The sequence below is a fragment of the Sander lucioperca genome, chromosome 1, assembly GCF_008315115.2.
Source record: "Sander lucioperca isolate FBNREF2018 chromosome 1, SLUC_FBN_1.2, whole genome shotgun sequence".
In the NCBI taxonomy this organism is placed as follows: domain Eukaryota; kingdom Metazoa; phylum Chordata; class Actinopteri; order Perciformes; family Percidae; genus Sander; species Sander lucioperca.
The window spans coordinates 15,258,689-15,283,541 of record NC_050173.1 but is presented as its reverse complement, the minus strand read 5'-3'; the positions used below and the strand labels follow the sequence as shown (position 1 = coordinate 15,283,541).

At 40.9% G+C, this 24,853-nt stretch overlaps 1 protein-coding gene across 3 annotated transcripts in view; it reads left to right on the top strand.

The window, feature by feature from the left end:
- The window catches only part of LOC116055719 (NEDD4-like E3 ubiquitin-protein ligase WWP1), a 40,238-nt gene that overhangs the window by 1,071 nt on the left and 14,314 nt on the right, over positions 1 to 24,853 (top strand). For all 3 annotated transcript variants that reach the window (XM_031307714.2, XM_031307713.2, XM_031307712.2), the window contains exons 2-7: positions 18,317 to 18,373; positions 18,689 to 18,780; positions 18,984 to 19,122; positions 20,375 to 20,499; positions 21,616 to 21,768; positions 22,028 to 22,100. In XM_031307714.2, coding sequence (XP_031163574.1) covers positions 18,711 to 18,780; positions 18,984 to 19,122; positions 20,375 to 20,499; positions 21,616 to 21,768; positions 22,028 to 22,100 — 560 coding nt within the window. In that variant the 5' untranslated portion in view covers positions 18,317 to 18,373; positions 18,689 to 18,710. The remainder of the gene's footprint in view (positions 1 to 18,316; positions 18,374 to 18,688; positions 18,781 to 18,983; positions 19,123 to 20,374; positions 20,500 to 21,615; positions 21,769 to 22,027; positions 22,101 to 24,853) is intronic.

The following is a 24,853-nucleotide window of genomic DNA, read 5'->3' as shown; positions in this document are numbered from 1 at the left end:
ATATAGTTTGAAAGTGAGAGCAATCTGCTTATTTATTATCCAATAAGCCATGATCTTGTTTACTGAACTTGATCTGAAAGAAAAAGAAACAATGGTTAAGTTAGCTACTTCTAACTTTCAAATGTGTTGGCATCTGTGGTCTACAAGGTGTTTCTCAAGATGTCATGCACAATACCTGACTTAAGACACAGGTAAACATAGACTATTTAATACCGCACTGTTTCAACATATCAGTAGCACCCCTTCTATTAATATGAACACTGTAACGTCCACAAAGACAACTTTGAGCACAGTGTGCCATAGGACTAACATAGTGAACTTTGGCTCAGCTAATACCTGTTCTAATGGGAATCCCCATCAATAAAAGTTAGGTCATGTTGTCTAATTCCCTTTTTGTGCATAGGCTCAGTCTCACAGAGAAATGGTGAAACATCAGTGGCTGATGAAGATTTTCTATATACCGGTAGTCTTGGCAATTGTATTTCAGGACCATTAGTGAGCGGCTTGCGGTCTCTCAGCTATGGCCAATGTTGTTGTTTTTCAGCTCAGGCTTGTCACATAGGCTACTGTATATATTAATGCCACATTGGTAGGGATTTACTCACAGGAAGCTGTCACTTGAGTAGCGATGGACCGATTATATTGGCCGGCCGATATTTGTGTTTTAATGTGTATTGGCATCGGCCTATACGTGGCTGCTGCGTTTGCCGATAGTTTTTTCCTGGCATTATTTACAGACAGGCGTCCACAGGCAGCTCTGTGTTGCTGGAGACGCTGCAGTTCACGTCAGACCATGCACTGCCCCTCCCCCACTAGTAGAGTGCTGTCTTAAATTACAAATCCAGCACTTTATTTCAATGGCTACTTTTCAGGTTTATTGTTTTCTTAAATTATTTAAATGTGTTGACAAAGGTCATCACAAATTTTGTGATGACCTAATTATATCTGTCTTATAATATGTCAGCAAGCAATGCATCATCAAGGCTGTGTTGTAGATGTCGATGAAAGCCTTTTACCCTTGCACCGTTAACCATATGCAGTGCACCCATCCATATGATGCACATTGCACACATAATTTGGGTGATATGAATGTAAGATGATTGCAGAAGTGACACTGATCTGTGTTTTTGTTTATTAATTTTAAAGAAATGGCAGAGCAGATTCCGAAAACAAATCCAGTGTGGCAGGGTTTACATTTTTATGATGTAAATTGAGGGAGCAAAAGCAGTATCGGCTCCAAATATCGGCTCAAGAAAATCGGCAGCCCGTATCAGTCATGGGCTAAGGCTGATGAAAAAAAAAAAATCGGTATCGGCACAAAAAAATCCATATCGGTCGATCCCTACACTTGAGTAGCAACCTTGATTGTCTGGCTCTGAAATATACTTGTTATCATCCTTTCTCAGTGTTTCTCTCTCTCTCTCTCAATCACTCACTCACACACACACACGTGCATCAACCTTTGAAAAGCAAGAAAGCAGCTGGGGCGCAAGTAGGAGTTGTAGCCTGTCGCCACTGTCTGAAACTAGTGTGTCATGCCAACATAAAGAAAAGTTGTAAGAATTTAAAGGTACAATATGTAATACTGACAGCTAGTGTTTAAAATAGTTACTGCAGTCCAAATTCTAAATACTGGAGAGAGTCGTCTCCCCCGCCCCCTCCTCCCCAGACTCGAAGTTCACGGAGGTTGCCACGCTGAGGCCACAGCATCCTCAACAATGTTGCTAAACGCTTGTCTTACATAACCAGACATTACTTCACAGCACAGCGGAGTAGCTAACGTTAGATGCTGGCTATACATATAGTCATATAAGCCCGTGCGCACTTGGAGTTCTGTACCCAACCGACAGACACACTTCCTAGGCTTAGAATTACGGTAGGAACCGCTAAAAACACAACAACCTTGCCATCCTCTCCACCCGACTGAACACACTTTATTGGCTTAGAATTATGGCAACAGTCGCTAAACACACTGCAAACTCCCGGTCCTCTCTTTCCAATCTACAGCCCCCCTCTCTTGGCTTAAAATAACTCACCGTTGTCGGCTACGTTCGCTGAACAGGCTACACGTTGTAAACAGCCGTGGCCTGCGTGCCTGGTCCTCCGGTAGCGTTAGCAGGGTTAGCATGGCTGCGTTAGCCAGGACAAGTCGGGGTCACTTTACTGGCTGTGTCTCAATTGTTTTTGCGAGTAACCAACTCGGGTATTCTAGCTATATAATTCAATGTGAGTACACAAATGTTGAAATTACATAAAATGCCCGTCCCTTGTAGCTGTGATAAATTAGCCTGAAGTTAATGCGTACCTGTCCAGGAGGAAAATAGCCAACTCGGTGTCCTTTTGGGCTCTAAGCTGTCTCCATCTTTCAAATACATCTCCAGTATGTTTTGTTACGTCTCTGGTCACACAACTGTTAGAAATATGCCGTTTTTTTTTTTAGGTCAGGTAGAATCTATCTCCGTTGATCCTGTTTGTTTGTTTGTTTGTTTGTTTGCTGCTTTCATGGCTGTACTAACATTACAGCTGTAGTTTACAGGTATATCTGGCAACCCGGCCTGGCTGTCAAACTGGGCAGTTGATACAACACACAGGCCAAAATACAAACAGAAATTCCGTCACAGAACGGAAATTTCCAAAGGAGAAAATACTGGCGTTAGCATTGTTGTCAGAAAAGATAATATTTCAACTTATCATGTTTCCTTAATATCTGGTGACGCATTGGGGTCATTTTTGGATTTATTACAGTAAATGTATTACATATTGGACCTTTAACAGCTCCTGATTGTTGTTGGGATAAAGTAGAGCTAGGTTAAATATTGCTAATGTTTAGGCTAAACAACAGCCTTTACTGTATGCAGGGAACGATCACTGTCTCATTACCTAGGATAAACTACGCAATTATCACAAATTTGGAGTGCCTAATGGTCAGTAGACTGCTGCTGTGAACCCTATGTGGTCTAATCGGACTGATCAAAATCTCTGGCTGCCTCCTGTTATACGATTACATTTGAAATGTACTTTATGGATAATGTTTGTGTTAAATAGAGCTGCAAAGATTAATCGATTTAATATTGTCAACCTCTAAATTAATCGCCAACTATTTTGATAATTGATTATCTCTTTGAGTCATTTTTTATAAAAAAAAAAAAAAAAAAGAAGGAAAGATTCTCTGATTCCAGCTTCTAATATGTGAATATTTTCTAGTTTCTTCACTCCTCTGTGACAGTAAATTGAATATCTCCGAGTTGTGGATAAAACAAGACATTTTTGGGATGTCATCATTGGCTTTGGAAAACACTGGTTTTGACATTTGACATCTGACATTTTTAAACCATTCTCTGACATTTTATAGACCAAACAACTTATTCGAATGAAATAGTTGTTGAAATAATTGTTTTGTGGAGCTGGGGTGAGTGCTTGAAGAAGGACTTCAGTCCTGTTCATGAAAGCAAACACCCCCCGAAATCATGGTCTGCCCAGATGTATTCCAGTGCAGTCGACTCTAATTCTGTGTATGTGGGCCAGAGCATCCATGTTAGTGTGTACATTGTGGTGTGTGAAACGCACATGCACCACAAGATATTAAGTGATTGCCTAGCAGTAAGTAGGGTGCTAGCTGTTTTAAAGCAAATCTATCTCTGAACCACCACTACCAGCTTTTCTTTCTACAGATTGACCAGCACATTAGACAGTAGCAATCAGTTCAAGGTTAAATATTATTGCGCAAATTGCACTTTTAAATCCAGAGTTGTGTGTTTCTCACCTGAGCATGATCCTTATTATCTCTTGGACTTGAGACAATTAAAGTGATCCCTCAAGGGCGAACAGGCATTTTAAAAAAGCACTGTATTTAGACCGTTTTTGTTTAAACGTTTGTTAGATAAAATGTCAGGTAATGGTGAAAAATGCCAAACACCTGAAGTTGATGCTTCTTTTGTCCAAGCAACAGTCCAAACGCCAAAGATAATAACTTTACCATCATAGAAAACTAAAAAAGGTGAAACCACTTAATTTAGTACATTTGTACAAATTTAGTACATTTGTACTAAATTAACAACTGTAAATGACTTTTACATGACAATTGAATCGATTACTAAAAGTGTTGCTGATTAATTTTCTATTGATCAACTAATCAATTAGTTGACTAATTGTGGCAGTTTCTTTATAAAAAAAAAATGCTGTCTTTTTTTAATAGCCAATCATTTACAGTAGACCTATGTAATGCAACCAAGAGCTGGTGAGCAGTTGATGACTTGAAGACTTCTGTCTGTTTTCTTCCAGCTGACTGAGGCTGTGTGATGCAGTGCATTTTAAAGTGTATTCTCTTTATTACTCAATGTATACTATTTTTTTCAAGGAGTTGTTGTGTTATGTGCAGGGGTGCACATAACCTTTTTCAGTGAGTTACTCAGGTGAGTACCAGCAGATGATGTCTGGTACTCACCTCATATGTAGCGTGGTCTTAATAAGTGCAGTCTTCCTCACTGTCCTCCTCAGTGCCGGCACCACTGTCCTATGCTTCCTGCATGGTAGATGATGAAGATGCTGCAGAGGCACCTCCCTGTCCTTGGCTGAGCCTCCGATTAGCTGTCTCCATCCACAGGTCAACAGCAGGCTTTGGGTCAAATGTCTCTGTGGTCTGCTTTGACAGGTGAATGTGCATCAGGGCTGAGAGACGAGCATGTGACAGACGAGATCTGTACTTGGTTTTTATTATGTTGAGATGTGAGAATCCCCTCTCACAAGCTGCACTGCTTAAAGGCAGTGTAAGAGACAGCTTAACCACCTTGTTGATGTTGGAGTAAGCATCTGGGTTACTTGTATTTACTATTTGGACCAAGTCATACATAAAAGAGGCTCCCAGGAGTTTTCCTGCCTGCTTTAAGCGCATCCATTCTGTCACAGTGGTATCTTTGTCAAGTTGCAAAGTGGCCTCATATTTCTTGAGAATGCTGCAAACTGTTGTGTTTCCAAAACTGTGGCAGTCTTGCATTTCCTGAGGCCATGTTGAAGGATCAAATACTAAGAAATGATCACATGACTTGAGGGAGTCATATCTGATTTCAAACTCTTCAATTAACCCCCTGGGTAAGTGTGTCTTGTCTCTGTCAGCATCAGCATTAGAAACCGTGTGTGTCCTGTGGCTTTCACCATCAAGCAGAAGTGTGAACTATCCAATGGCCACCATGAGTTCATCCTTACATTCTCCAATAGTCAGCTTTTCCTTCTGTAACCTAATGGATGTGGTCTTCAAAATGTTGCCAATGTCAAGCATGTTTGACAGAAAGCACTGAAAACGCTCTGTGCAGATATGCTGCAAGTCACTTATCACTCGTAACCAGTTGCATTTTAATGGCTGGCAATAGTCGTGATATTTTTAACAGTGTTTCATGCCTCCATGCAGACCATCTGATATTATGAAACTTACCCAGTTTCACAAAGGAGATCCCATTTTCTTCACATAGCTTATTCAGTGCAGCAGTTTTTTTTTGCTCCACCTTTTTGTAAATAAAACTGCAGCAGCTTGACCACAGAGCGATTAAATGTCTCACAGTAAGGAACGTTGCGATCAGCTGATTTTGCGCAATTCTCCAGTGTGTGTGTGTGTGTGTGGTGCACAGAATGTGCACAAGGGAGTCTCCAACCGCAGCACGTTGCCGGAGTTTTGGCACAACGCCGTTGTAGATACCTACGTTGACAGCAGCCCCGTCTGTGCACACAGCGACCAACTTTGTTGTCCAGTCATCCAAGCCTGTGTCCAGGAAAAGTCTCACAAGTCTGTCTGTTATGGCCTGCGCGGTTCGGTCAGCACCCAATTCAATCAGTCCATTTAAAGTCCGAAGTAAACTCTCCGTTGCTGGACACAGACACAATGTAAACGATTTCCTGCTCAGTTTTTGTGATGTCCTCAGATCCATCAAAAAGCAGCCCCCAAAATTCAGCAGGCTGCAACTTGGCTCGTAACTCCCCGCTGATGGTGTGAGCGATGCTCTGCATGTGTGCCCCCTTCACGTGAATGATATGCACCTCCGACATTTACTCCTAGCCGCTTCAGTAAAGGAACATCCTCAGAATAGGAAGACATGGGACGTGCGTGTTTAGCTTTATGGAAGGCGAGGAGAAAAATATTAAACAGAGCTTGCCGCTGTTCTTCATTCAGCTTGTCTCGCCATCTGGCAAGTGGGCGATTGGACATTTCTTCTCGGCTAGCTTGTTTATTAGCAATGGCTTGCGCCACATTCGTGTGCTCCTTGCTCTTTTCATGTTTGTCAAATAAAGGATGGTTGAAATTCTTTGAGCCTTTGTAAAACGCACCTGTTTTGTCTGCTAGATGTGGATTTGAGTGTCAAATCTTGCACCACATTTCAGTGCGCTCATCATTAGCTTCAAGCCACTGCACATCTTCGGAAAAAAGTATTTTTCTTCGGCTCTGGCTCCAGTTGGCGTTTCTTTGTAGTTGGCGAAACGCCAAAGAAGCCGCTTAATGTCTGTTGCTTTTTGGACATCCCTGACAGTAGTTGACAAGCAACATGTCATGTGTAAGGTTAGATGAGAAGATCGGTCAAGTACACAAAGGCGCGTAGTAACACAAGTGGCATTACGCATTCCTGATTTTTGTCATGCGTACCTGCGTACCAGTTGCGTGCACCCCAGGTTATGTGCCCAGAAGTCTTATATACATCAATTTGTCACATCCCATCTCTGTACACTGCTGGCTGTCTTCACAACACATTTGAGACTAGGAAACTGAGTTTAGACTCGCTTTGCCATCTGCCATGCATTATCAGACAAATGCACGGACGACAGGAGTTAAATGATTTGGGTTCTGGTGTGGTAATTCAAATATTTTCAAGATTGCATTTAATCATATAACTCACTGATCAAATGCCGTGAACTAGTTGAGGGGTTGTGCACTATCAGACAATTTGTCATCATTCTGGCACTGACTCTAATTAATGTGTTTGCTTCTGGCAAATTTTTATTGTATTTTTGTTTTCTTGTTTCAAGACATATATGTTTTTATAATAAGGCTCTTCATTAAATTATGCCTCAGAGTCTGCTAGTCCACATTCATGCTTCGGGGAAATGTAATGGCTTTAATTGGGATGCCCCACTTTTTAGAAAACCATTAAGGGAGAGCTATAATGCAGTCTGTTTTTTTAAAAGCACATCTACTCAATTGTCAAGTGTATTTTACCTAGATTGTTTTTAATGTGCTTAAGGTTTTAGCTCTTATGGTGTGTAAGAAAATAGAAATATTATATTAGTGTATATCTTGATAGTCTGCAGCACACATGACTTGTATGTTGATTGTCAGAATACAGTGAACGCCAAGAGGAAATCCAGACTGACACAGGCAGAGCATAAAGCCCTGATATGGATGGTGATAGGGCCAGGAATTGATTGGGTCCTTCTTGTTGTAAGACACGCTGCTAATCACTGTACCACTGTGTTTTCTTATGCTGTTGCATTCTTCATTAGACCTACCTTGCAAAAGTGAGTCTTTAACTCCTGACTTCCAGGTTTATTAGAAATAATGCCCTAACATGCCACAATGTACTCATCGTTTTTTGGGATTTTAATATATCCCCATCTATCTCATTGAACAGATATTTAGAAATTATGGTCGGGTTCGGGTCGGGCTCGGTCACATCAGCGCGATAAGGCATTTGTTGTAAAATGGTGCTGCGGCTCCTTTAAGAGAGCTCAGTGCGTGTGTAAAGTGGGCAGAAGAGAGAGAGAGAGAGAGGAAGCAGACGTGTAGATGCGACCAGAGTTGGTGGAATAAGTTTAAGTTTTGAAGCCAACAGTGTGTGCGGTGTCCGAGATAAACCCCAGACTGAAAGCCAAGTTCATTAATTTGTTCACCAGAAACGGGATATAACCCTAACGTTATATAACGTCGGCCCTGGAGGTAACGAGTCTCCCCTGGTTTTCTGATCACGGTCAGAAACGAAGCAAGCAGGAAAGGTTAGCACATTGAACATTTTAAATTAAACAGCTTATTAACGTGCGCTTGTTGCCCCGTGTGCTGATGCGCTCATCTGTTGACATTTCCGAATGCCTTCCTATAGTTGCTTAATAAAAGCTTTCCACACAAACAAACGTACATGTGTTATTAGTATGAGAAAAAAATTTGATTTTAACTGTGTCGGGCTCGGACACAAATTTCTTAATGCCTGTCGGGCTCGGGCCGGGTTCGGTCACGGCTCTGTCGGACGCGGGCCGCGCTCGGACAGAAAAATTTGGCCCGATCCGGACTCTAGTCCAGATATTCCTGTAGGCCTATACTGCTCCGTGCTGTGATTGAAATTGTGACCTGAGCACCAGAGAATCAGTTCCGGCAATCAGCATCAGCAAAATAAACGCAAGAAAACAGACGACGCACAGTGAAAAGAAATAGACCCGTAGAGAGTTTTTTCTTTAACAAAAGTAGGCCTGTCTCCCCTAAACACTCTCCCCGGTCAATGCTCCGACAACAGCCCAGACATGAAGCTACTTCAGCCACCAGTCTTCCAGTTCCTGGTCCTTCGTCGGAGACGGAGGTAGAGACTACCGAGCCTGAGCTAGAGACTCAAAATAAAAAAGGGAAAAACATATACATTTCGTAAAATGAAATAAATCGACTGGTTAGACCAGTTTCCCTGGTTAAGGTTTAATAAGAAAGAGAATGTAATGCACTGCATTTATTGTAAAGAATGTGGCCAGAGCATGGCAGGGAACAGTGCATTTGTAAGCGGATCAACAACGTTTCGAATCGAAACGCTGAAAAAGCACAATATTTTGAAAAATAAAACGCACTTCATTCCGCGATAAGTGTGTGACTAAAGTAGCCCCTCTCCCGGCTGCATTTCAGCGGCAGGCAGCAGCTATCAGGTCCTCAGAACAATCAGAGATGATAATAAAATTCAACGTCGCCTACAACATCGCAAAAGAAGAGCTGCCATTCACTAAATTTAGATCGGAAATTATTCTGATGAAGAAAAATGGATTAGACGTGAACCCAACGTACAGCAATGACGTTGCATGTGCCCAATTTATTGGGGTAATAGTCGACACATAAAAAAACAAAAGACAACTGTTGCCATCGGGAATTCCACATAATGTCATTTGTGATCGACGGTGACACAGACATTTCCTTCTCCCTTGCATAGGCAGCTTGCTGATGTCTGGGTACATTAATCAGAGTGTCATTACCAGGGTGGGAAATTAACTTTTTAGCCACTGTGGCTGGTGGATGCCCCATTTTACCAGCCACTTATATTTTTTACCTGCCACTTTTTCCGGAATTCAAATTTATAGAAAGTGCACTAGCATATTTTGAATTGCTTCAATACATTATTTTTTATTATTAATACATATTTTATTAATATAGGCAAATAAAAAGTGATGTGAAAAAAAGTCTGCGAGACCCATGGTAAAATTTAGTTTGGTCAGTTTGGTCATATTCTACAGTAATTGTAGGCCTACATGTTTAATGAACAAAAAAAATATTGACTCATCTCTCAGTAACACAGCATTAAACAGTCCCTCCAGGATTTCGCGGCCTTTTTTTGAGATTGTTGCGGCCCAAAATGCCTGATTTTACGGGAGCTTTTGTAAAAAATTGCGATAAAAGTTGCGATGTCTTTTGTATTTTTGTTGCAATGAAGTTGCGAGAGACAGTGAAAGTTGCTTTTTTGTATAGTTCTTTAAAACTAAAAAGGAAACTTATTTTGGGGAGAATAACATTTTTTTTCCTAGTAACCTTTCCAAAAAGGCTCAGGATGCTGCAAATGTTGGTATAATATGAAAACAGCTGGTGGGTTTAAGACAAAAAAATAATAATTTATTGAATGAATCAAATTTGAACATATGTGTCAGTGGCTTGTTGATCTTTACATTGTTAATTTCCTAACCTGGCCTGGGACACACATTCATATGGTTTGATAAAGTACTTATTGGACTTTAACTTATAATTGCACTTATAATATTGACCGTAGCTGTCCTCAATTTAGGTCATCGTGTACGTCTCATCTCCGTTTTCTCCTGCATCCACCGTGTGTGTGTGTGGGTGTGGGTGGGTGTGTGGGTTAGGGTGTGGAACTGAGCAGCAGAGAGCCAACAGGATTAAAACAGCAGCAGCTTTCAGCGATTTGTCAATGCAGAAAAGTAGGCTACCTTCTCTTTTTCTTTACTTCGCCCTCAACAGTTTGTACATTCATAGTTAATGCTGACTCCGCGGCGGGCCTCTTAACACCGGGGATATGTCACCACTTGTTTGTTGTTGTTTTTTTTTTAAGATTATTTTTTGGGCTTTTCCACCTTTATTATATGATAGGACAGCTAGATGAGAGAGAGAGGGGGAAGACATGCAGGAAATGGTCACAGGTCCGATTCGAACCCTGGACCTCTGCGTCGAGGCACAAACCTCTCAGTATATGTGCGCCTGCTCCACCCACCGAGCCAACCCAGCCACCATCGCCACATGTTTTTAACCGATAATTTTCGTTTCGTCTGTACCTCAGCTCAGCTACATGGTGTCGCAAACTAGCGCTGAAAACTACTTGACAAAAGTCTGGAGTTGACGGAAATATTGCGTGGTCAAAGCCCCGGCTGTGAACAGTTTCATTTCCTATAACTTCTTCACAATAAAAGTCCTCCGTTATTTTGGTATTTGAATGTTTTTATTATGAAGCTGCAAAATCCGGAAATGTTGGGCATTCATTAGCAGTAACGTAACGCCACTCCTATAAGCATTGTGCATTGTTTCTTAGCAACAGCATTCTTTGACAAAAGCTGTCCAATCCGTTACAAGGAAGGTTTTACAATCCACCCGCCACTGTGGCTGGTATACAAGGCAAAGTCACCCGCCACTTTGAAAAAGTACCCGCCATTGGCTGGTGGCGGGTGCTAATTTCCCACCCTGGTCATTACAGCAGAAGAGTTATGAATGAGCTACAGTACTGTTGGAGATGGGGACCGCTGGGACATGTACAAACCTGCTGCTACCCATGTTAGGTCTCAGTTCAGGGAAGCACTTTTAAACAGTAGCACTTTCTATTTTGAAAGGTTTTATTTTGCTTAAAATGTTTTAGTTTGGCAGCTCAGTGAAGCACTTTAAACATTTTTTTTTAAAGATTTTTATTTTTATATACAGTATAATTGTGCTTCAAATAAAAAAAAAGTATTTACCTACACCTTATTCTTGTTTAAAATCATTTACATAATATATATGAATGTATATGGAGCGTGATTAAAAAGGTGACCTTGAAATTGTGGCGTTAAAGGTGACGCGATGAAAAATTTGGGTGCACCTAAATTTTGTGCTGGTGCACCTAAATAAAAAAAGTTAGGCGCACCAGTGCAACCAAGGCAAAAAGTTAGTCTGGAGCCCTGGGCTATTAGCAATAACATTAAGTTTCCTTTTGAAACAAAATAAGCATGTTGCTCACACTTGACCCAGGAACATCTCAAAAGTGCATAAAATAAAAAGTGCACATTATTCACAACTATAACTAACACATGAATACAAGGTGTACTACTGCACACTGAGGGAACATATTTTAAATCACCACATGTGTGATTAGGCATGCCTTTTGTTACACATCCCACATTATATTGATGTAGGCTACAGTTACCCTGCTGACTTAGTGGGAGAAGGGACATTTAGGTGACTTTAGGCTCGTAAGTTGTCAATGCAATCCGAAGGCATTGGTGGAGAGTACGGTCAGTCAGGGAGCAATGAGAGTTGCTTTTTATGGAGTTCATGTGTGAAAAACTTGACTCACGTGTATGTTGATCCAAACATACTGAGCATGACGATCGCTACTTTCTTAATGTTAGGGAGCTGATGTATGTTGACATCAGTCCAAAACATTGCAGGCCCGTTAGTGCAAAGCTCCTGTGCCATGGTTACAGATGACTGCATGTCAACAAGTTTGAGTGTGAATTTCCCCTCGTCAATGGAAGGGACCACTTTCTTTGCTCTGGTGGATAAGTCCCCTTCTATCATCTATTGCAACAGTGAACGGGTCTCTGGCAAAAACGGCCACCTCTGTGGGCAGAACAAGTCCATCCAATCGACCAGCAAAGTTCTTTTTTAGGCTCGCAATGAAATCTGTCCTCACATCTGTGATTTGTGTGGGGGATGAGATGCATTTGCGGAGTGTTGGAAAATGCAGCATTCGGGGTCCGTGTACTTGGCGGATTTTCATTTTGAAAGGAAAAAAACAAAAAATGAAAAACGGCCAGTTTCCCAGTTACCATTAGTAAATAGGAAAACAAAGAACGGAAAACAACCCATTATTCGTTTTTTGTTTTGATATTAAAAAACGGAAAACGAAAAGCAATCTCGTTATCCGATTGTCTTTGATGTATTTGTAGTTTACAAGGTGTTTGCTGGAGTTGCCTAAAGTATCTGTTAATGATATATGGAGGGTCGTCTGGCCATCCAGTAGAACACCATGTAGCAAATTAAATAAAGGCTTCAAATTTTACGTTTCATCATTTCTTTGCAACTTTGAAGGTAATTTGCTAACGCTAGCTAGCCTGAGCTAGAAGCCTTGCTTTGGTGTTTTAAGTCATGACTCCGTCCTGCTTCAGGTTAACCATGCTTTAAATAAAGTTTAAGCATGTGTATACCTCTCACTTCATGTGTTTGTACTTTTATGAAAGTATCAGGTAAAAACAGGGCTACAAATGAGATCTCTGTGAGAGACCAGCTAACTCCTAGCAAACTATTATGTAGCTCAATGCTGGACATTTCACCCCTAATTCCGGTCAATTTACTGTATTTGTATTTGTTTAGTATTTGGTTTAGAAGCCTTTATTAGTACATATATAGCTAGCTATATATGCTCCGCTATGTCGCGTTAGCATGCAGCTACAATAGTTAGCTATGAGTATGCTAACGTTAGATTGTAGTGGAACAAAGCAGCACTTTCTAACATCAAAAATCGCAGACCAAACACTACACAATCGGACATGTTTCAACAGGAATGTGACCCGGAATTGGGGAGAATTTAACAACATTGCCAGCTAAGATGACCGTTAGCATGTAGCTACTATAGTGTTTACTGCCGTTAGCATGTAGCTACTATAGTGGTATACAGCAGTGGTGGCTGGGAGAGCTGTCATCCCATCTTCAAAAGGACACTTATGTACATTTACACTTCATCGCATTAATAATAGACAGTCTATGGTTATTAGTCAAGATGAAGTATTAAAGGTAAAAACATTAACATAAACAACACAACAACGACGTCGCTACACGGTTTTGGATCAGTGACAAGTTTCGATTGTTTGTAGCTATGACTATTGTATAATAAAGATTTAATAAAAAAAGATTTAATAAAAAAGTTGTGATGTTTGGTCGTAAAGTGTTTCAACGCATGCGTGGTACAAATCAAACAGGGACATTTTTAGTTAGTTTTCTACTACTACTACGTAATTATGCGCATGCGCAGAACGGACCTTACAGGCGGTACGGATTGGGTACTGACAGAGGAATAAGATTTATACACACATTTTAATTTCCGACTTCGATTTACAAATACATCAAAGACAATCGGATAACGAGATTAATTTTCGTTTTCCGTTTTTTAATATCAAAACAAAAAAACGAATAATGGGTTGTTTTCGTTTTTTTGTTTTCCTATTTACTAATGGTAATTGGGAAACTGGCCGTTTTTCGTTTTTGTTTTTTTCCTTTCAAAACGAAAATCCGTTGGCCGGCAAGTACACAGACCATTCGGCCTGTGCCCAAATCAGTTGGGAAAAGGTCCAGTTTAACTTGGAATGCGCGCATCTGTTCCACAAGGTCAATGACAGTTTTGTTTCTGCCTTGTAGTCCCAAATTGAGATTCAATTTAAATATGTTGCTCAGAAAGCAGGCATCGGCCATGAAGTTGTCGTCCAGTATGCGACTCAAGTGCGTTTCTGCCTCTTTTTGCTTGCTGCTGCTGCGGAAATTTATGATCTCCTCTCTGAGACCACAGAAACGCTCCAGTGCTTTGCCTTTGGACAGCCACCTCACGTCATTATGCAAAGCAGGTCGTGGTGCTCAGCAGACATTTCTGACAGCAGCATGCGGAATAAGCGGTGTTGGAGGCTTGATGTGGAGCGAATACAATTAATTGTAGCCATCACACTGTCCATTGTTGTTTTGAGCGCCCACGCTTAGTTTTGCGCACAACACCGCCTGATGCACAATGCAGTGTAAGGAGATCAACTGAGGTGCAACAGCGGACCAACGTGCTGCCAAACCATTCACTTTCCCTGTCATGGATGGAGCCCCGTCTGGCAGTAGCTCAGTCCGTAGGGACTTGGGTTGGGAACCGGAGGGTCGCTGGTTCAAGTCCCAGTATGGACCAAAGTACAGAGTGTGGATTGGTAGCTGGAGAGATGCCAGTTCAACTCCTGGGCACTGCCAGGTGCTCTTGAGCAAGGCACCGTACCCCCCCCCCCCCCAACCGCTCAGGGCGCTGGTCCAGCACTGGCAGCCCACTCACTCTGACATCTCTCCATTTGTGCATGAATAGGTCCTGAGCATGTGTGTATTTCAGGCCTGTGTGTAGTGATTTCTAACAAACAGAGTGTAAATTGTAATTTCCCCACTGGGGATCAATAAACATTATAAAATTATAAAAATAAATTTAAAAAAAAGCGGAAATTTTCCCAAAGACTATATCGCCAGTTGTGTGTCCTTTTAACGGCAGTAGGCTGAGCAGCATTTGCCGTCAAACAAAAAAGGACATATATGCACAACTGAGCAGTATCAGTTTTGTCTGTGGACTCATCTACTGCTATAGACATAGTATCAGCTTTCATCAGGTCTCCTAACGGCGTTTCACATCTGCAGCAATTTCAACTCTACGACTGTTGGAAGTATCTGACGGGTACGTTTTTTATGGCAGATGCCACGCTTGTTTTAATTTTATCGTCATTTATCACCTCATCCACGAAGGGATGCTGCGGTAGCTCTCTCTTGGGCTGTGAATGACCGCACCATGGTAGTACTGCTCCGGTTGTAAGATGCAATCAAACTCTGCACTTTTGCAGCCCTCTCTTGGGATCCCTTGGGAAAATTGGTGCGGAAAGCCTGGTATTTCTCAACGTGGTGCCTCCGCAGATTGTAATGTACAAATTAAACACATCGGTTTGGCGTTTGGATGTGGCGGTAAAATAATCAAGTATTTGCCAGTCCAGGCAGGGTTAAACTGACGGTTTTCATTGTCAATTTTACGTTTCAGTGTTGAGAAAGACATATTGATAGTAATCTAGGCTACTAACGGCACGGCACGCTCTGCATTGTTTGCGTGTTGCTAGTTTTGGCGGGGCCACGGGCTGGGCCACTCTGAGGTTGCTTCCGGGCCGCATGTGACCCGCGGGCCAGCAAATGAATAGCCCTGGACTAGGGCATGAAGCTAGCTAACATTACACAGCAGTAGGGCTGGGACGATTCGTCGCCATAGTCGATGTCATCGACATTACGTAAATGCGTCGACGCGTCACTAAATAAAATAAATAAAACTAATGTAATGCTTAACTACTGTTAGATACGCGGGTTCTAGGGACACCTAATCTGTAGCCCCGCCTTAGCTCTGCAGCTAGCCGAGCTCCTCCACCTACATGCAGTTTTTTGTCAGGTCGACGGTCCAGTGAGTGAGTCAGAGATAGCAGCACGAAAGGACAAGTATGGCGAGTGATGGCGACCCACAAGAGTTAGAGGACCCACCGGCCTCTTTAAGATCGCAAGTTTGGGAAAACTTCGAGACTGTATGGCTGAAGCCTGGAGCCTCCCATGTCATGCACTCTCGTCTCAAGCCCTCCCGCCTGGTGCCGTCCCCGCCTCGAAAACTTTGGTCTTCGGGTCAGTTACAATAGTAGGCTACAGGCGAGAGAGTGATGGATAAGACGAGGACTGTGTGTCGGCGTTGTTCAGCAGTTGTTGGGTATGTAAGTGGAAATACATCTAACATGCTAAAGCATATCCGACGCCATCACCCAGATGTGCCAATCACTGGAACGAGACAAAAAAACTGTCCAACTTCTCCCTGCAGTGCTTAACCAGCCTTTAGATACAAAGAATTAAAGTTAAATTAAAGGGAGAAGAGCTTGGATGTTGAACAAGAGCGTATTCATTATTTTACCTACTGTTAAAAAAAGCAAATACAGGCTACTCTTTCTGCACTTGTTCTGTTTACTTTAAGTTTTTATTTTTGTATTCCTCCTGAAAGTGACTTTATTTTGTTGTTGGATTGATAGCCTACATCTGGCTTCAGGATGCACTACAAATTCATTGTACTTGAACAGTGCAGTGTTAAACAATTTTAATAAATAGAGATTTGAACCTTATTGAAATTTGTTTTGTGTAAATTGTTAATAATTGAGCAATGGGAAAAGAATCGCTAATTGAAAAATTAATCGTTAGATTAATTGAAAAATTAATCGTTAGATTAGTTGACTAATCGAAAAAAATAATCGCTAGATTAATCGTTTAAAAAATAATCGTTTGGGACAGCCCTACACAGCAGGTAACGTTAGCTGGCTTAAACACGGTTAAAATGAGGACAGCTAAACGGTGTAAAGTGTGACTGTATTTCACTGGAAAGGGTTCCAACACAGGGACATCCAACAGTCTGCAGCTAAAGACACAGAAAAGACTAGCTTGTGACTAGCTTTGAGACCGCGTGGACGCTGCCGCTGTACTGTAAACAACAGAGATGGGACTGATGTTGCGTTTGAGTATTGTTGTAAAATACCCTTCTGCCATCTAATGTTTCTTCTTTTTGTCGTTTAACAACAAATGAATAAAAGTTGTTCTTATAAGTTAGTTATTACATTTAAAAAAAATCATTTAAATTTAACCATATGGCCTAGCAATAAACAAGCCTTTCTTTAATCTTTAATTTATTTATTTTTTTATTTAAGATAAAATACTATTTTAGTTGCACTTTTGATAAGAGGACAGATCTGCCGTTTTGCACAGTTTATATAAATAAAGGAATATTTTTCAGTCATTTCATTCTGTTAAAAAAAAAACCTTGAGAAAATCGTATTGTGAACTTAAAATCGTGAATCAAATCGTGAGTTGAGCGTATCGTTACATCCCTATTGTTCATTTGTCAACACCCTTGAGTGTGATCTGAATCGGTCCTATTTCCATAATTTATCTACTAGTTTTATTCTGTTATAGCTGTCACTAGCCTGCTCTTTATAGAGGGCTCAACCTATTCCTTATTGTCAAGGAAGGATTGGTTATTTGCTCAGTCTTTCATGCTATTTAAATAAACTCCAAAACTCTGAAACATTAGGATAAAATGGACATTTTTGTATGTATTGTGGAAGATTTTGCAAGGGGTTTTGAAATTTTATGTAGATCACTAGTGAACTCACTTGGTATGAAACTTTAAGTAGCAAGGTAGCATACTTAACTTTGCCTGGCACTGTGCTGCTGTTGTCTCTATCTGCCCTGTAGGCTGCACTTTGATCAGTTCATTCTGGCATGGACTGACCCTGACTTCTTAATTGGGTTCTTCCTAAGCTGCTTCAAGTGGTCTGCTCCAACATGTAATCATGTTAAAAAAAAGTTTGATCTTAATTAGCTAACTTTGGTACAAGAGGGTGTAGTGACTTCTGGAGCAGAGACCTCTACAATTAATGGGAATGTTGTCTTCACCTTGTTGTCTTGTTTAATTTTCTGTGGAGGAGGCTACCATGCCTGAACATTGGTGATCAGGATGATGTTATAGTCACTGCTGACAAAAGAAGTTTTGACAATTCCTAAAGTAGAGTTGGATATTATTTGGGTTTTTTTCAATACCGGTGCTAAAACAGTGCCTGAAACAATACTTTAAAAAAATGACATTACAAAAGACAGTAGTGATACAGTAGAATGTAAAATCACAGCAATTTGAAGTTTGAAGTCGGTCTATGGCTGTGATGGGAGAAATCAGCGCTGACAAACACAGAGCTTTATGGTTGACCACTGCTAAAACAAGAATCAAACATGTAGTTGTGATTGGTGATCAGTTGTAGTGAATGCAAGTTGCTTTGTGCAACTATAGAACATACCACTAGATCTAATGTTATTGTGTGACAGTGGAAAAAAAGCAAAGCAACAGGCTTTTTTTTTTTACAGAGTGACCCATTTATTCGTCCATGTTGGGGAACACCACAGTTAGTATGTGTGAAACAATTGCTGCTATATGTTACGAGATCTACATGCAAAATAATAAATAAGTGTCTTAATCAGAGGTCATTCTTTGAATTGCTGCAGTTTGCACCGATTGTGCTGTGCCTTGTCCTAAAAATTAACTCTTTTCGGTTTCAGAGGAACCATGGGACACGGAGTGGGCTGAACCAGCGGGTCTAGCAGCACACACCAATTGTGAGTATAAATTATTTTTCCGGCATTATGTCCATGTAGAATTATAGTATGGGAAACAATTAAAACGTTAGGTGAATAAAGTAATATTCCACTTAAATTAGGTAAATATTAACAGCTAAGAGCTTTTAGGACCTTGATCACAAACCTGAACAAAATGTTCAGACTATGCAAAAACAACTTCTATGACTTCTCATCTGTATTTTTATTAGAACCCTGCCAAGTTCACCTGTTTCCTATTTGGGATTTTACTGGGTACATGTCTTGTGTGTTTGATGTTTGTTTTATTTGTCTGAATGTGTGTGTATGGTTTTGAAGGTTTCCCACTGTGGTGTATGACATGGCCACGGCCTCATCTAGAGCAGAGTCTAGCCATAACCACAGGGGAACTTCACAGCTCCATGCCATTGGTGAGTCCAAACACAGTAGTTTAGAATGTATGGGAGTGGCAGGGTGGCCTCAGGGTCTTGACCATGTCCCTCCCTCAGAGAGCTCACATTGCAACACTGTTACCAATTATTTGAACAAGAGTGTTAACTTTATGCTGAAAATGTAAAATGTTGAAAAAAAGAAAGAAACATTCTGATCACTTCCTTCATGTACTCACCGCCAGTTTCCTGTGCCAAAATCAAGAGGAAGAAGAGCCTGTTTGGGGCTGCCATTTATGTGGAGGTGACAGCGGAGGGGGAGTCGCGCCGCACAGCGAAGTCTCACAGCTCCTCCAGTCCTAAATGGGATGAAAGGCTCACTCTGTAAGAAGCAACATGTTTGCCTCCTCTGTGTAGCTGACAGTCTGTGTCTATGTGTGTGTCATAGTATGTTATATACACAAGTTCATGTTCACAGTGTGCTTTATAAATGTCGGGACAACTCATGAATGCCCCTTTCATTTTATTATTTGCAGAAGATAAAATGAGAAACAGACTTTGAAGTTTTCTGAGTCTAATCTACCACAGACATCTGTCTTTCTATACTCCCCCTAAAGAGAATGTTCCTATAGATAGCATATTGATCTCCAGATAGCCCATGCTCATATAAAAAGCTGTTGTGAGAGAAAGATGGAGCAACAGTTCTGTCCTCTTCTCTAGGTCTTTTAGTATGCTGGCTTTGGTGCAGGAATTTGGGGTCTATGTCTGTCTTACAATGTATACCTTATGTAACAGACATAAGGTTGGTGGTTCATCTGATAATTATTTGAACAAGGGAAAATGATGTATGGCAACACACAGAGTTCTCTGTACCATTTCCGCTTCCGAATGGCCCGGCTAAATGCCAGAGACATGTCATTGCAAATGCTAATTGTCTTGATTGGGTTATTATTGCTAACAAGAGAGAGTGGTGCTGTCTTTGTGATCCTGTGTGAACTCTTTTGCAAGCTATGATGAGTCCTGCACATGGTATCTAAGCTACAATCCTAGAATTTTTTGCTCATCCGCGAATGCAATGACTGTGCTGTAGTCTTCATTTTGTGTAAGCACAGAAAACACAAGGAAGCAGCGTTATGTGAGCTGAGTACATCAGTTGCTCAGCCTGCAGCAAGGGCAAGAGCTTTTTAGGAGGGGAGCAGAATGAGAAGCAGCTAAATAATTGTTTTCTTTGTCACTTTTTTCTTTTCTGAGGGGGAGCAGATGCTGAAAGTGTACATATGTCACCACGTGTCTTGGTCTTTGTTCTCCACATTCAAACGTATTCACATGTAGAATTGTCACAGTTAAGTCTCACAGTTATAAAACACATAGACATATTATACTTGTAATGAAAATCCATTGTGCTTAGTGAATCCAGCCAGGATAAAGTTAAAGATACTACTTATCGAGTAAACAGGAGCTAAATGCATATCGGTAATAAAATATTTGTAACATAATGAGCTAGTCTGTGCTTTAGCAATGCTGTTTTTTTTTTCTTTTGTCCTTTTTTCTGAAAATGTAAATTTGTGTGATTTGTGTTAAATGTTTCAAGAATTACATGTGTTTGTTTGTTTGTGTGTTCTTGACCTTTTTTTAGGAATGTAACACGGCACACACAGGTGGATTTCAAAGTATGGAGTCACCATACCCTGAAGGCAGACGCTCTGCTGGGCAAAGCCACGCTGGACCTATGTCAAGCCTTGGAGCAGCATGACAGAAAATGTATGATTAAGCTACATCAAACATACAGAACCATATTATGATACAAGGTCTAGGGTGGTATGTGTTCATTATTTTTATCAATGTGGTGTAACTGTCAGAAAATATGTTGATTTGCTGTTGTTTGCAGTTGCGCCACTTGGTGGAGCCTCTAACTTTTTAATTAGATTGAGTGCGGCACAAACTGTAAAACAAATGCACCTCCCTGGCATCCTAGGAGCTTACTAAGGCAGTCCTGTGGATGAACTTATGATGGAGTTGTTGTTTGGTGTCTCTGCAGTTTAGTTTTCTGGGGCTCATGCTAACGCTAAACTAGCATCTTCAACCGAAGCGGTTGCTCAATTAACGCAGGCTGAGAGCTGAGTGTCAGACAGGACACAATTAATAATTACACATGCTTCCAATTAAACCAACACAAAAGTAGTTAACTGGTATTAGCAACCCTCCCCTGCTCTTCCTATAAATGCATTTCAGCAGTGGCAATAAATAAGATAGATAAAGTCGGAGCAATATTGTTTGTCCACGAGACATCCGTACAGCTGAGCAGCTGTTTTCAGCAGCAGTTGAAAAGTGACAGACGGGAGCTCCGCCAAAGTCATTATTTAGTTTTATTTAGTTAGTAGTTAGTAACTTGCTGTTTACTTGATCTGTTCTTTTGACTCCTAATGTATCCTGCTGTGATTTTGTGTTGAACATAGGTCGGTGGTTAAAACGGTTTTCTAATGGAAAAACATGCAACGTATTTCATAAATTATAAGTAAATCGATTATTGATTGTTGAGGCGGCAGACTATTGGTTAAAAAATGTGCTAAAAATTTGCATCCCTAGTACCAGACAACAGCAGACTCATGAAGTACTATTTATGTAGACTAGCCAGCATCAGTGTCATGTACTTTTCCCGTCTATTTTACATACCTTTATCATATCTTTATTTATAATAGGAATTGTTAAAGTTTGCTATAATCAGAATCACTATAAGACAAGTTTGTTGTCGACGTATTTTTCTTTAATGTGAACATTATAAATGAAGCATTTCTATGAAAGTGGTTTGCTTTGTTTTTCTTGATGTTATTCTATTGTAATGCCTCCTGCCACACTATCCTTGTTTTGGCTCTACAGTGGAGAATGTGAAGGAGGTTCTCAAACTGAGCGTGGAGCAGAAGGGAGCTCTGGTTCCCACTGGGGAGCTGACTGTCTACCTAGATGGCCTGACTGTCGCTGACCAGGAGGAACTGGCACCGCTTACCAACGGCAATGCGGCAAATGGCACCAGTGAGCTGAGTATTTATTTGTTAGGGGTGGGTGATAGTGCCGTTGCCAATTTTATTTAAATGTGTACTGGTGAATGAAAGTCAACAAGTAAGCACACAGAGAGAAAAATGCCACAGATACATGTCCTGAAAAATACTGGTACACACTATTATCTTGTACAATCAAGCACTTACCAATTCTTCTTCTTTGAATTAATTTAGTTAACATATACTTACACGTAATATATGTAGGCTAACATTATTTTCTCAATCCACTCTAGAAGTCCAACAGAATGGCGATGCCATCCATGAAAATGGCGACTCGTCTTCTTCTTCCTCAAGGGCTGCCAACAGGTAAACTAATACCCCTTTTACATGTAGGGCTCAGCCAGGGTTGAACCAGGGTTGACTTTGTGTTTATAAGGGTTAACCCACATTAACCGACGCGTGTCATCTTCATTCATCATTTCATTTCATTTATCATGTAATGAACACGACCAGTACGGGGGCGTGACAAGTTATCTGTCGGTTGCAAAATGGGTGCGCAGTCGTGACGCAATTGTCTCAGGCCGCCTTAGCTCACAGACAGACCAGCAGCATGTTTTCAGCTACACTAGAGGTGAACGAGTGACGATTTTAACAACATGGATATGTGGTAAAACTTTGAGTTTCTTCGAGAAATTAAGCGGCAGATGACTGGGAAGGCGAGGGGCAACGTAGAGTATGTTAGCATAACAAGGCGTTGACAGACTGCTCTCATTAATCTGGTCCGCTCTCCTCCAGCTCCGGTCGGACAGGCAAGCGTAGAAATGCCATCGCCAGCAGAAATGATGGAATTAAAGTTAAATGTAATGGGGTCTGTGATATCATGTCAAATGCTTTGCTTCAGTCATAACAACTGTTACCTAACATTGCGTTTTTCCCTATCTAATTGTGATGCTGCTGTCTAAATTACATTGCAACCGCAGTCCAGCAGTAAAAATAAATTGCATCCTACTCTGTGCTTAAAACCGGGTAAGAAAGCCACTGATTATGTCTATACATGTAACAACACTGGCACATTTTTGTGTTTGTATAACATACCCTACATAGCTAGTGCTGAATAAACCCTTAGACCCCATCAAGTCTGTGGTTGTTTTTTGATTTTGATGTTGAAATGTTATGTTTGAAATTAAGTAATCATAATATTATAAGCCAAACCAGTTCAGTATTTTTTTTAATGTCAAAGTTAACTGTGTTTAATTGTGTTGATGTTTTAATAGTTACTGCACAATGAGGAATTTAAGTACAAAACACTAGTACAGCTGGACTGGAGTATGCAACAACGTTGTTCTGCGAATATGACATACAAACCCCCCGCCCATTTTCAAAACCTGAGATCATTGTGATGCATTGCTCCTGGGTTGTTACCCTGGTAGGATCTGAATTGTCATGGCCAGGGATCAACCTGTGTTGACTGGCTTGGTTTAAATAGACAAAAAAGGGTTGAACACGGGCCAGATAAACTTGGTCTAACCCTGGTCATTGGTGGGAACGAACCAGGCTTTTTGGGTCATTTAATGCTGCTCCACATATTTCATGAGGAATATTCTGTCCACTTCACTTTTCGGTTGAGTGGGCTGTGGCTGCCTGGCTCCTCTCTGCATTGCAGTTGCTGAGAGGACTGCAATACACAAACGGGTATATTTAAAACTTGGTAGCGTTTCCCCTCCCTGGGAGTCCCCAAAATGTTTGAGTAGTCAGCCAGACAGGGAAGGTAGCTATCTGAGGGGTATTTGTGCTGGCAAGACCTTTTAATAACAAAATCTTAAACATGTTTATGAAAGCAAAATGATTCAAATAACATACACACATTTTTGTTTGAGTGAATTTAAACATAAACAGGATTAGCTCTAGTTTAAAATAGGGAAGCTGTAAATAATTTCTTTACAAAAAGAAGGCTTTGAAAATTGGAAGTACAATTGTGGATGCATTTATACCTCCCTTGGATTTTTTTAAAGTGTAGTTTCAATCTGAACTTGGCCTTAGCCTCCCTGCTTCTCCCCGAAAATGTGACTTCACTTATAAAAACAGGGGTGAGTCTATTATTTAGCTGGGTGACGATTCTTCCCTTTGCCCTACTTCTTTACTCTCCTGTCGTCCTTCATGGTCTTACATCACTGTTATGCTTGGGTGTTAACTGTCAGTCTTCACTCCGTTGCCTCTCCTCTCTTTTCTGTCAACTTCTTTCAACCTACCTCCCATTTATTTTTCACTTCTGAAATCTCACCTTGCCTGTGCCTTAATTTCTCTTAATTTTTCCTTTTTACTCTACTCCACTTTGCTTTGTTGCTTTTTCTTCCTTCTTTCCCTCCATTTCAGTTAGGTTGTGTGGCTACTTTGTTTCTCAGACGGTCAAGTAGCGAGACCCTTCCTTTTGAGCTCGAGGCGCCTGGTCTCACAGCCTGTCCAAACATTTGATACTGGCCTCCATGCTGGCTACAGGAGTACAATGTTGTATTTGGTTCAAACTGTGTGTGTTCCTCCTTATATACTTTCAGTAATTGCTTGTCTGTTTTGTCTTTATACCTTATTTATTTCTCTCCATCAGATTTAAATACTAAAACACCAAGTCCAGTTGCCCTTGACTAAGTATTTGTAGTTAACTTATAAATATTGAAACATCAGTATAATGGTAAAAATAAAGTATTATAGATATAGATAGAAATGAACAAATAACCCTTGCTGGAAGGATTGCCAGCTTCTGCTTGGCTCTTTAATAAAATAATTATTATGTGGCAGATATGGTGGGGAATTTGTTGGCATCACTTTCTGTGCAATGCAGGGTACTGGATATTGTGTATTAAAGGTGCACTATGCGTTCCTGCATGACGTTACTTCTGTTGACGTTCCAAGTAAATTCAAAACAGAACAGAGCAAGCTCGCCCCTCCCACCATGTTTCCGTAACTGTCATGACTAAGAGCTGTTACATACCAACCAGGCAGCCGACTGTTGGCAGAAAAGCCAGTCGGACTGATCAGTCGGGTCCCCGAGGTCCCAAAAAATGGCTCAAAACACACTGAGGCGACGCCGACTTGAGCGTACGCTCTGCGCATGCGTGAAACAT